The sequence below is a fragment of the Physcomitrium patens genome, chromosome 15, assembly GCF_059467195.1.
Source record: "Physcomitrium patens ecotype Gransden chromosome 15, ASM5946719v1, whole genome shotgun sequence".
NCBI lineage: Eukaryota > Viridiplantae > Streptophyta > Bryopsida > Funariales > Funariaceae > Physcomitrium > Physcomitrium patens.
The window spans coordinates 13,531,993-13,545,048 of NC_143424.1; the positions used below are offsets into that span (position 1 = coordinate 13,531,993).

At 42.1% G+C, this 13,056-nt stretch overlaps 1 protein-coding gene and 1 long non-coding RNA gene across 12 annotated transcripts; both read right to left on the reverse strand.

The window, feature by feature from the left end:
* Positions 1-2,226: 2,226 nt before the first annotated feature.
* On the reverse strand, positions 2,227-3,649 carry LOC149987755 (uncharacterized). Its single transcript, XR_016506742.1, has 2 exons — positions 3,584-3,649; positions 2,227-3,484 (listed from the first exon to the last, which is right to left on the reverse strand). It is a non-coding gene; the product is annotated as an uncharacterized LOC149987755 (long non-coding RNA).
* Positions 3,650-4,498: 849 nt separating this feature from the next.
* On the reverse strand, positions 4,499-12,636 carry LOC112292884 (uncharacterized). 11 transcript variants are annotated; one of them, XM_090256508.1, is made up of 11 exons: positions 12,494-12,636; positions 9,846-10,220; positions 9,640-9,750; positions 8,997-9,509; positions 8,811-8,882; positions 8,470-8,683; positions 7,632-7,976; positions 6,329-7,497; positions 5,934-6,160; positions 5,684-5,783; positions 4,499-5,544 (listed from the first exon to the last, which is right to left on the reverse strand). In XM_090256508.1, exons 2-11 carry the CDS (start codon positions 9,981-9,983, stop codon positions 4,933-4,935), a joined length of 3,501 nt encoding a protein of 1,166 aa, XP_090112634.1. In that variant the 5' UTR covers positions 9,984-10,220; positions 12,494-12,636; the 3' UTR covers positions 4,499-4,932. The 11 variants fall into 11 exon arrangements, with proteins under 11 accessions (XP_090112634.1, XP_024397599.2, XP_090112635.1 ...); XM_024541831.3 differs by having other exon boundaries at positions 12,410-12,632; XM_090256509.1 differs by having other exon boundaries at positions 5,934-6,157; positions 12,405-12,632.
* Between the last annotated feature and the right edge of the window lie 420 nt (positions 12,637-13,056).

Below are 13,056 nucleotides of genomic sequence, written 5' to 3' on the forward strand. Positions count from 1 at the left end.
TAGGTCCTACCTAGTCGACTAACATAACCTCAATTTTAGAAACTTCCATGGTTCTAACTATCTATACAATTATCTTATCTATACCCTGTTATATAACTTATGAAAATATGATTAAATTTTATAATGAATGTCAAGATAGAATATAAATTTGATCGTGAAGTGAGTATAGTCAATAATTACAATAATTAATTTGTATATCTTTTAATCCTTGATTTTAAATTTGGTCTTCTATCTATGGCTTATGTCAAAGATGATATAGATATAGGGATTTGTGAAAGTATTATTATTTGTATCTATGGCTAATATTTTGTCCAAACAACTTATAATTATTGAATCTATATTAAAGAATTGTCAAGGCAACTTTTCTTTTTTAGTATAATTTAAGTTGAAATGATTATACCTCTTTGTATATTTGGATCAAAATGAAGATGCCAAGGTTGGAAAATACTCAAGATATTAGTGGCTCGATAGGACATAAGTGCTAAGATTTTATTGTGCTACTTTCTTAGTTAATACTTTAAGGCAAAAAAATCCTTGACCTATGCTATCATTGGCTATTATTTTGTTACTACTGAAAGTCATATTGAAGATCAATAACCAAATCTTAAACTATAATTGAATAAAAATATTTCCAACAAAATTAGACACCACCAAGTAATCTTTTATAAAGCAAGCTTTGGCTACCATCACTTCTTTGGAAATATAAATTTACCTTCTAGTTGTTTTCACAAAAAATCTTATATAGTTCTTAGTTAGTAGAATTGATGGATTCTCTCCAATCTTGGTTTGGTTGGATTTAAGTACAGATTTTGCACTACTATTTGAAAAAATTGACAAGATTTCTTTATAAACCATTGAATATATTGATGTCACCTTCTCTGACCAATGATGATGACAATGCATTAGCATGTACTACATTGACATATAAAAGAGTCATTTTAAAAATCCTAATAATAATCCTATTAGTAATCTTATTTAGATAAAGTATCTACTTAATAACTAATATAATAGCAAAAGAGATTGACAATCAAAAATTCCTATGACAAGATGAAAGATTATGTAGTTGGTAACAGTTAGGTAATAGAAACTATGTAACTGCAATAGATTATTATGTTTACAGCAAGCTTCTGCCATTGCTTCTTATACTTACAACAACTACCAAAAATCATGGAGCTCCATGATGGAAGATACCTTTTGTAAAGCTTTTACTAAATATTCAATGGAAAAGACTTTATTAGAAGGATTGAAAGGTGGATATTAAACCATTTTTGGCTTATTTAATCAATAATAGAAGGTATTCTTGCTGCTACTTAAATTGAAGTTTTTCTATTGTAATTGAAAAGACTTAGCAATGTTTTTACATTTAAAATAGAAGATTTGAAGGAATGCATCAATTTTTATAGAATTGCAATTATATAGCAAAAAAATATAATTTTCTATATAGAATTGTTGATTTCGGATCATTTGTAGATATGAAGGTTATATTATATTACTTAGCTTTGACTAATATAAAACTAAAGTTGCAATCATTTTCCTATATGGACTTGTTGTCATTGCACTTGCATGTAAAGCAAAGCAACTTCAAATAAATCTCAACATATCCAACTAATATGTATGATTTTCTCCCTTTTCAACATTCATTAGTGAATGGAGAAAACAAACAAGTAAAAAAACTAGGATAAAATTTATTCTTCTCAAGGAACTTCATATTGTGGAGTTGTTTGTAGGAAGGTTGAATGAAGTTGTGGATAAGTAGCTTAATGAAAAGAGCTATTTTTCCAACTTAATAAAGTAGAATTGAGTGCACCATTAGGTGGAGGAGTTTTGAAATAAGTCTTACAAGTGTAGATTGACTTTCTTTGAAGAATGTGTAAACAAGCTCTTCAAATTGCTCATAGCCAGTTGAATTGAGGTCTTTGCCATCTTGGGCAGTATAAAGGAGAAATAGGAAAATAAATCGTTCCATCGATTTGAGTATTTTTGCAAGGAGCATTGCAAATTTTGTGGCAAAGAGGGTGTATTTTCAACACTATAACACCGAAGCTATTTTCAAGGCAAGTCTGATTTTTTATTTTTTATTTTTTTCCACTATCTTAAATTTTGATAGAAAATAAGCCATTAGTTGCCATTAAGTTGAAGTATAGTTGTGTTTCTTAGATTACTAGAAAAAAAATGTGTGAGGGTCAAAATCATGTGTTATGCATTAACAAAAAAAAGAGGGAGGGGGGTAAATTAAATTGAACTTTTTCATTAAATTGGAGCCATGTTTCTGTATTAAATTGTTCTGTTCTTCCTTAAATCATAAACTCCAATGCTATTACAAATTGAGATAAATTAGCTTTTGATATGAACATTAGCAATTTAAATTGGTGCTCATGTAAGATAGAGATACTGAATTGTACAGTTTGAGAGTTTACAAATAGTCACAAAGGGACCTATTAGAGACCAAATTTTAGATTTGATTGGGACTTGACACCTTACGCCTGCACGATTGAGACAAACTGTTGGTAATTTGACCGCTTGTTGGGCTCCAAATAATCCATGATCTACCATGTGCACCACGACTACGGTGCTTGCGATTGACGACAGTCCTGCTGCCGGCACTCTTGGTCCAACGAAGTACGCATACCCGAGATCTCCTGAAGTTGATAATATAAAATGTTAAGGGAAATCTCGCCGCACTTGGAGAGAACTGATGTTGGAAGAAAAGATCGAAGAAAAACTTGAAGCAAAACTAGTTTTTAAAGAGGAATCAATATTTAATTTATAGTTGTGCTCAATGCCTGTCACCACGGTCCTATTTTGAAAAGCTTCCGTGTGCATTGCATTCAGGACACCCCTCCACTAACATCAGCAGTTTCATGTCATTTTATGAGTCTCTATGAACCCAGGAGAATCCTTAATTGAAGAAAGCTTCACAAATCGTAGGTGTCCACGAAATGATGCACAGCCAACCATGACTTAATGTAACAATGCACCTGTTTCTGGTGATTTCTTTCACAACCGACACGGACCTAATAGTGTGAACATAAGCCACTACTGACACTTTGTTAACAACCTTAAGCAAATGTAGACGTAACTTGCTGGGTGACACGCTTTCACCAATGCAGACCATGATGAACTGAGATTAGTTCATCAAGGCATCAGCAGATGCTTGCTTCCTCCCCTCCACCTTCTCAATCAAGAAATCAAACAGCACACGCATACATCTGAACAAATTCATATACGGGACCAATAAACAGCATTCCTCTGTATGAATCACTCACACGAGGGGGATCAGAAAATGTGCCACAGTGCCCTAACTACACGAAAGGGCATGATGGCAGTACAAACTCTTGCACAGTAATTTGTTTATAGTAATCAAAACCGAAACGCACAGACACAAGCGTGAGAGAAATCGTGACACACATGCCTATCAGATGACTAAATTCTATCCACACCCTTGCATCGGTGCAAAATATTCGATTACGCGAAACAGTTATTTCTGCATTTATACCACACGCAGAGATGTCAACTAAATCGTGAAGCGTAAAAGATATTTTATGAAACCCAGCAATTGGGGGTTCCGTAAAGTGGGACCCACCTCGTAATTGACAGCAAGCTGCGACTTTTTCCGCGTTATGAGAAGCGGCTCCGATCGGTCCAATCCGCTTTATGAGAAGCGGCTTCCCGTCAATCAACTTGTCAGAAATTAGGGTTTCGACGTCAACGGAGACTAGCCTAGACGAAGGTTCGACTGGATGGATGACTTTGGATGGCGGAGAATAATGGATTTGGATGAAATCATTTGTTGATGTGGTTATTCTTAGAAGTTTAATCCACTTAATTATCTAAAACTATTGTTTACATGGAAGACACTAATAAGATTGGGTTTAGAACTAATCAGGGTATCAATCACTAATTTGTAACATTAGTTTGAGTTAAATTCAAGAATACCAAATTATGTTTAGTTAATGATGAGATCAAAATAATACCATGATATCTGTGTAGCTTCTCTTGAATTAGGGCAAACACGCTTAATAATCATTGGACAAAAAAGTAGCCATGAAAATTTCTTACTGTTTAACCTCGTCAATTATGTGATTTTTTTAATTGACTTGGCACAACTGCAAAGTTTAAATTTCAAAACGTTACGTACAACGTCATCTTCGGAGATTTGACAAGGTTTAAACTAGGAAAGTATACATATGTTTCACAAAAATATCTTTGAATTATTGTAAGGTTTGAATTTGTTGCATGGAAATTGTTTGCCAAACTTGATCACCACATTGTATAAAAAATGAATTTGCTTCTTGTCTGTTGTTTTTAATAAACGACTCTTAACTACACCTTCAGTTCATTTGAAAACCTCAAACTTGGTACGTAAAATTCAGTATTCACTAAAACTTTCTACCAAGGATTGATCTTATCGTGTATTGCTATCACTCTGGTGGCCTACACATACAACAAATCCTTCACACAAACCGCAGTGACACAAAGATGTGGAAACATCACTTCATGGACTGAAAACAGTTGTCACGACTCATATTACATTATATTATCTACATGTAATGAAAACAATTGTTCAAACACACACATATACATATATGCAATGGCTATACTCAAGATGAGAGACACTGCGGCGCAACGGGGGCTAACCAAGGCCATCGGCAATAAAACATTACGAAACCTTCAACCCAGTGCTTTGAAAACATCCATATATAACACCTTTACAGCAGTGGAAGCTGAAGATGATGATGAAGAGCCATAGAAACTTAAAGGTGACACCCACCTGTCAATAATGCATTGTTTCACAACTCAAGTGAAGACAAGCACGTTACGTGATTGCGCAGTGCAGCTTTCGGCCGACAGCTTCAAGAGCAGAGCCACTACTGTGACATGAACTAATCGATGGGACTGAATTGTGGGTACAGTTCCGATGCAAGAGATGGATCAGGTTGCGCCAGAAGAGAGTGAGTAGAAGCGGCTGAAATTGGCTGCGACTGGATCTGCGTTGAAGCCACGAGGGCTGCCGTTGGATTGGGGGGTTGCTCCAGAGCCCCGGGAGGGAGACCCTGGAATGGAGAGAGGCTCGTGGGGGGAGTACTCGGAGCATGACGGAGAAGAGAAGCCTGTTTGCGGCCCTTTGCAACCAGTGTTGCCATAGCTGGTCCCATTCTCTGCTCGGAGGTAAAAGCTGGAGTCACCGTTTCGTGGCGCTGGGCTGGGGCTGCGAGGTGCCCGGCGAGGTCCAGCGTGGTTGTTCCATGGAGATCCAGGGCCGGAGCGGTCCTTCACCCCCGACGGAATGTGGTTATGTATGCTCAAGGTGGATCCTGCTTCGGTCTGCCACCGGAGAAGCTCCATGTTCTCAGTCATCTTTTGTATGGAGTTTGCTGATTCGGAGGAGTTTGACGAGGGAAGGTCAGGTGGAGGTGAAATGGTGGCGCCCATGGATTTTAATTGCTTCCCCAGAACTAGAATGGTCCTCTGGCACTCGGCCAGTGCCGCTGCTGCTATCTGCCGCTCCTCCTCCTCCTGCTTTGCTGCCTCACTTCTCCGTTGCTGTACATCATTCATATGAACATATGTTACTTGAAAGGAATGCATACTTCTGGAGGTTAAGGTTGTTATAGTGTACACAACATTCCTAATAGGTCGACATAAACAGTGTTTGAGTTCGATGTTGCCATTTGTTCTCTACCTTAAGGGATTTGGTGTCGTCTTCGTCTTCATCCGACGTAGAGTGACTTGAAAACTCCCCGTGAGAGAGCCCGGAAATTTCACTGCTGACAGCATGTCCTCTTTCAGACAGCATCACAAGAAAATAAGCCACAAATAGTCAGCTTCAGTGTAACAAGACGGATTCATGGTTGTTTTCAAAGCACGGTGGATTGAAATTGTACCACAAAATCATTCTTATCTGTAAAACGTGGGATTGCACGAGGCAGTACCTCCGGATTTGCTGCTGAAGCACTGTAAGCTGAGTGGAAACACTTTCATAGCGCTGGCGTTCACCATTCAACTCCCTTTCCAGAGCAGCCACCTTGTCTTGCAATTTACTAAGCTCCCCACTTGCAGCTCGAAGGGCGGGGTTCGAAGATGATAGCTGCATCAACTCTTCTTCGATGATGTCATCTTGATCCTTTCCATTGTCAGTATCTGGAGATTCAGCCTCCTGCTGCAAATACCAGAAAAAAGTAAAATCCACAATCTACTAAGTAGTGCGTATAAACTCAAATATTCCACAACGATGTGTTTGTGCCACACAAACTTAGAACAAACCAGAATCTGAGGACCCAACAGTTAAGTTTGTGATTCTGCCATGAAGAGTTGAGCGTATTGTCACCTGATCGTGTAATAACATATTCCTGTCGGAAACCAGTTGCTTCCATTCATGTGGCTGGACCTTGAACACCTCTAACTGCTCGTTTGCCTCCTCCAAGAGCCTCTCGGTCTCTGCTTTCTCAGATTTTAGCCTGTCAAGCTCAGCATTCAGATCGGCAAACTCCTCACTCTGCCGTTCTAGATCCTTGTGAGCCTCCTGGTGGACGCTTGCTATCTCTTCATTGCTCTCTTCTCCTCTATGCCTTGCGCCTTCGTTCGATTTGAGAGCCATAATGGAGTCCAAGGCTGTCCCCAACTCTGTCACAAAGTCGATAAGATCATACTTCCCTTGCAGGAACCTATTGCTAACGTGGGCAAGGTTGCGCATCGTGTTGTCCAGCGCCATGTTCTCCCATTCAAATTGCAACCATATTTCGCCAACTGTCACGTCGGAGTGATTAGAGTTCAATGGACTGTGCTCATTTCCGGTAGCCTGGGCCAAAGCTTCCACGATATGTAATATCTTACATACTGCAACTGCTAACTCCGAGTGCACGGTGCTGGCCTTCGACTCAGCGTCGGAGATGGACGTGTGATCCTCATGGACTTCTCCTAATTCAGAGGAGCTCGCGTCTGAAGACACTTGAGTTCCTCTCTTTGATCTTTCCCTAACGAGGATGTCTTTGATGGTGTATCCCGAGAGCCTCTTGGATGAAATCGGTGTCGAAGCATGTTCACCACCAATTTCTTGCTCAAGACGGGCCTCGTTCAGTCGATCGAGCTGGTCTTGCAGGTTAATCAAAGTGGTCTCGTTGGCTGAATTTCGAGTTTGCAACACAGCAATTAGATCCTCAGCCGCTGCAAGCTTTGACTTAAGGTCTTGGCAGAGATCCTTGGATTCTTCTAGCTCACGTACTTTAGCTGCTATGGACTCCTCCAACTCTAAGACCTTCTGGTGCATCGACCCTGCAGTAGTAGTTGATGTTGAATCGATTTCATGAGACACGAGCACTGTACTATGCGTAGAAATTCCGGATTCGGTCAAAGCTTCCTTCATTGCCAACTGCTCCATGAGAGCGAAGTCGTCCATGAGCTCGAAGTTTTGGGAGTCTCGCCGTGTGTCGGTGAAGCTTCCCGTTGAGCCTTTTCCTTGTTTCGTAGGATCAGATTCAGACACTTGTTGTGTTGGTTCTGCAAAATCAAAATTACTAACATTCAGTGATTCCCTTCACAGTCGAGTCAGTCACGAAGATTACGAATATTAAGAGGTCAATGTATTTGGCAATGTGTTCTGAAGATTAGGGAGCAAGATTGTAGACGAGTACCGTGATGAAGTTTTGCTTGGTTAAGTTCTTCCTCCACGACTGAGAGGCGCGATGCAGTTTTGGAGCACATGAGGCGGGCCACTTGGAGCTCCCCGGTTCGTTGCGCGAGTGAATTCTTCAACATTTTCATCTCCTCATCCATGGCCACCACTCGCTCTGCCAACATCTGAGCCTCTCGACTTCGCCTACCATTTTCATTTCCATTTCCATTTTCTTGCATTGGTTCAGCTGAGGACTGGTCCACGCTGCTCGCACTCCGGCCTAATGAGCGACGCCGAGCCTTGTCATTGTTGTCTTTTCCAATGCCTTCCACCTCCATCCGCATCCTCTGGATTGCTGCTGGACCTGAGGATGCCAAGTGCAGTTGCTACTGTTGGTTATCATGGCGGTGGCAATGTAGTTTACTTGATAATTACAAATTAAAAAGATTGAAAAATTCAGCTCAGGAAGGGTGTGATATAATTTCAGGGGTTGTGTCAACGCAACTCTGGATGACCCCGATTCTAATCCAAGAGGTTAATATTAGAAGCCCTCATTCAAATTGTCACTAGGGGATCACTCATCAAGGTGACCTGTGTGAGAGCCCAGGTGAAGATATTCAAGTCAACGTGCTAATTGCTCGTTGTGAAATTCGAGGAGGTGGGGACCAGTTCTACTATCTCCTCTGTGCGAATCAGGCGCTCTACAACGTGAACTACTCCACATAGAGGATATAAACTTTGAGAATCTAAGAAAATTACGTAGTAACAGTACGGTCTCGTATTTCAGGTATCAAACCTTCTGAATGCAAAAAATCATTCGGGACCCACCGGTATGACTAGGATTGAGGAGGGACCACCTGGAAGCTTTTTGCGAACCAACAGACGCAGTCGATTACATTCCTCTTCCAGCTTCGTGATTTTCTTCACGCTCTCAAGGTGTTGCTTGGACGCCATATCAACAGCCTTGCGCTCGTACTCCCTCTCCTCACTCCGTATTTCAAGCTCTTTGTTAAGCACATGCACTTCATACTTGAGTTGAGAGTTTTCCTTCTCAATAGTTTCCAGCCTCACCTACAGCCACCAAAACCACCAATCAGTCAGTACGCGTTTCTGGTGTTGCTTGTCCACACGGACCTCCGACTTCATCTCTACACGTCGAAGATTTTTCAAAAAATCTGAATTGACCTTGGATGCTTACCTGAAGCACTTTGATTTCTGTGTCAGCTCGCCCCTTCACCTCGCTCAACTCCGCTAAGCCTCTCGAACGTTCCTGTTCAAGTGATATATAAGTATATTAATTCGTGAAGATCATCCACTATGGCACTGGAAGCAACTTTTTTAAAGCAGCAGAGCTGAGCATTACGAACTGGTAGAGATACTAGACCTGCAAGGCGTGGCTAAGGGCTGTCACTTCTGCTCTGGACTCCAGAAGATCTGATCGTGTCTGGGATAGAATATGAGATGATTCGGCCAACTTTGTTTCCATCTCAATGCGCAATTTGTCGTACTCGCGCGATTTCTTGACAAGAGTGTCATGAATACGTTGCTCCTGCTCCTCCCTCACATGCCTCAACTGCTTCATGCACTCCTTCAGCGCCCCATCCAAGTGCGCAACACGGTCCTCAGTAGCCAGCTTTTGTTGCAGAGCCACATCTAACTGTGCTTTCATGGCCACTGCTTCTGCCTCCGCCTTCTCCCATCCTGTGACAGCCTCCTCCGCCACTTTGACATGTTGCTTTACTAGGTTATCTTTGGTAGAAATATCCGCAAGGGCATTAGCCAGCTTCTCGTTCAGCTTCTCATTCATTGTTAGAGCTCGCTCCTCGGATTGCTTCCACTGACTCCTGGCTTCGTTCAAAGCCTCGCGACAGCGCTCGTGGGAGTCTCTGGCCTGCTCCTGTGGGGATCAAACAGTTCAAATCGCAGATTAGTGCTGTTTTTCTTTACTTACCAATTCACGTCGTGATTAATGAATGAAATCGAATATCATTTACTAAATTTACTCGTAAAAGGTCTTGGCAAACTACATGGCCATCCTTAACGTCCAGCTTGGCATGCTTCGGCAGGACAGGGGGCACCCGTGGAGGTGACGCTTGGTGCAAGTGCTTTGACAGTTCCTGATGGTGATAGTCCCATTTCTGCGGCACAAGAACTAACAGTTAAGTGATAACCCAATTAAAAGAATTTTCTGATTTCAGCATGAAATTAGTGTACAAACGCTGCCATTTCTAACCTGATGATCATCGATGAGTCTGGAAGAATGGACTGGTGAAGCTCCAGCAAGCTCTGGCGCCACGGATCCCTTTTCATTAGATTTCTTCTTCCAAGGCCAGCTCCGCTTAGACGATTCTTTCTCCTGAAACTTGTCCATTTTTCTGGTGTCAAAAGATCTTTGGTCTAGAATGTGGTTGGCCTCCAGAACATTAGTAAAAGCATTTAAGCAGATGCAGAGGTCCCGATATCGTAGAAGGCGGAGAAGCTCCTCCTCTCAGAACCACCTCTTTGTTGAACCACGATTGAACCATCTCCTCCATTGAAGTCGCACTTCTTCGAGCAACGTGAGCCTACTTTATCAGGAGACTAGAATGTCCGTGGAGACAACACCATCCTGCACATGGATGTATTTCACAAGCTTCAGTTTCGAATACCAAAATGCCAAAAATGTGTCCACTTGCAAAGACGAGTGACCGAAACAATGCTGAGCTTCCTTCCTACTCTTGCTCTTCCTAGCTGCTGTCTGCAATAACAGAGGAAAACAAAATTAACTTTTGAAAGCATAAGTGATGACCTATGTAGCTCGAAATTTAGGGGATTTGGTTTCAGGTTTTGACACAAAGTTGTTTCGACAATACAATCGTGCATCACTTGGGTCAAAAGAAATTATTTCTGCTTTTTACAGGCGAAGGACTGCAGTTCTTCAAATCACAGTGTAGCTGGATAGGAAGGCAATGAATAGTCTACCGACATCAGTGACAGTCAACTTCGCATTGATGTGAACCTGGCTACCATTAATTCCGAAGAGGGAAGCAAAAGGAGTCTAAACTGCAGAGTATTGCTGTCAGAAGGGAAAGAAACCATGTTACGTAGCCTGTTAGGTCTCATCTGTCCACTTCACAAGTTAGACAGAAATAAGGACTTAACAAGTAAATTGCATGAAACTAGATCGAAACCTGGTCTCTTCATGAAGCATCTCCGAGTCAAAGGCTACTAAGAGTCCTCTGATTGAGGTTAAAAGTTTAACTTAAAGCGATCCAATGACAATAACCTTAACAATTAAAGGGTTTAAGAAGGAATATGACGTCAAAGAGAATAGAGCTGAGGATGAAGTAAGGGTGCACTCCAGATTTAGAGGTCGTTGAAGACGAAGGGCAACACCCCAACTATTTACGACAAGTTTAAATTTATGAATCCAGAAGCGATGTCTCCTACAAAAGAGGTTCGGAAAAATCAGCGAAGTTCGCAGATGTTCACAGCCGCTGGCCTAAGGCTAGGTGAGGATAAGACAAGATCGTGGTTTGGTGTTTGTATCCACATTGCACCAAACCTCACCACCAGAGAAGATAATGTTCACAACAAACAGGAAGAGGGACCACTGAAATTAGAATGGGTACTTAGTTACGGAGGAGGAAGAAGTCCTCGTAGGCGATGTTGGGAACATAGCGACCGGAGGCAATAGCCGGCTCCGAGTGGCAAAGATCCAAATATCCCAACCAGTACCAAACTCTAGGCCTCTCTTTAGTGAGGTACTTGCCTTACATAGCGACATTGTGTGCAAGCCCGGATTCGTGTAAATGTTTCAACCCAAAATCTCAAAGACAGCTAAATAATAACACTCTCGCTATCGCTCTCTCTCTCTCTAACTGCAGATGCAGAGTCTCTCTTGCTGTGAAAGCCGGAATGTAACCTGCCTCCCATGAACTGTAGGGAGAAGCGACCTACAGTGACTCATCGACGTGGAGCTCATGCTCGAGAATGCCATGAGCGATTTTAACCTACAGAATTGGTTTCGACTTGAAGAACTCATTGAAGGGATTGGTCTGGGCGCATCAATCACGACCACAGTCATAGCCATTCGTAGACCACAAAAAAAAACTAGCTCAGGGAGAAGAAACGTGGGAAATCAATCACACTGGAACAAACCTGCGGCTAGCTATCATCTAGCAACAATCCAAGGTTCTCACTATAGCCACACTCTGCAGCTCTCACATCGCGCATCCTGCGAGTGGGCCGACAATCTAAGCTCCCCTTGCCAAGGCCCCAGCTTCGCAATCTCCAGCAGCGGAGGAAAAAGGTGGCAACCCAATCACCAAGTCACATGAGCCGGCATCTTTCTGTCTCTCCTGCAGTTTGTTTGAGGGGGAAACGAGGGGGGGGGAGAAACAGAAGAACGGAAGACAACGGACCGACGGCGACTGTGATCACGCAAAGATACCTCGGAGAAGCTAAAAACAGATCGCTACTGTAGCTGCGCAATCGCCAGTCTACGAGAGGAAAGAAAAAAACAACAGTAATAGTTCACGGGGAGGGAGAAGAAGGCCAACGAGCGAGACAGCCAACATGGCAGCAGAAGCAGTAGCAACGCAACAACAACAGCAACAGCAACAACTTGCCCATGCGATTTCTGCGTGTGACGTAACTTTGGGTTTGGGTAACGCTACTCCAATTACTCCTACTGCCTATTACAACTACTGCTGCTGCTGCTGCTAGTCCAGAGAGAGAATGGAGACAAAATCATCGTCGTCACCATCGCGCAAAGAGTGACTGAGATGAGAGCTTGAGCGAGAGACGGTACCCAACTGAAGGGTGACGATGAAACCTCACTCACTATCTCGCCCTCCCCCATCGCCTTCCTTCCTCCCCAACAAGCCAATTCTTGCTTACTCTTTCCTGCTTCTGCTACTGCTGCAGTCAATCCAGCGTCGCACGAATTTTCTCTCTCGCTCTCCACCTCCACGGATTCCTCCTCCCTCCCTCCTTCCCTCTCTCTCTTCCGTTCCTCTGCGTGCGTCGGGTCCGATTCCCTGGACCAACTTCCTTCGGCGTGGCTTCTGTATTGTTATTATTATTCTTATTCTTATTAACACTACTACTCACATAATCTCAAAAAGTTCGAATTTACTTTTAAAATAAGAAGAACAAAAAAGGGAATGGCATTCTCACCTTGTTTGCTGAGTGAGTGAGAGCGTGAGTGAGTCAATGGTACCCATGTGCCTCGTAATTGTGGCGAACGAACGTCGTGGCTCGTTATTGTTGTTGTGTAGAACCCTCACAACTGGTCTTGTGGAATGGCTTTTACTTTTTAAGATGTAATCCTTATTTCTATATATATATATATATATATATATTTGTTCATATATGTATATATTTATTTATTTATTTGGTTATATTTTATTTTGTGAGGGTGAACAAGTGCCAAAGTTTGTAGTTTTACAGGTGGACAGCAG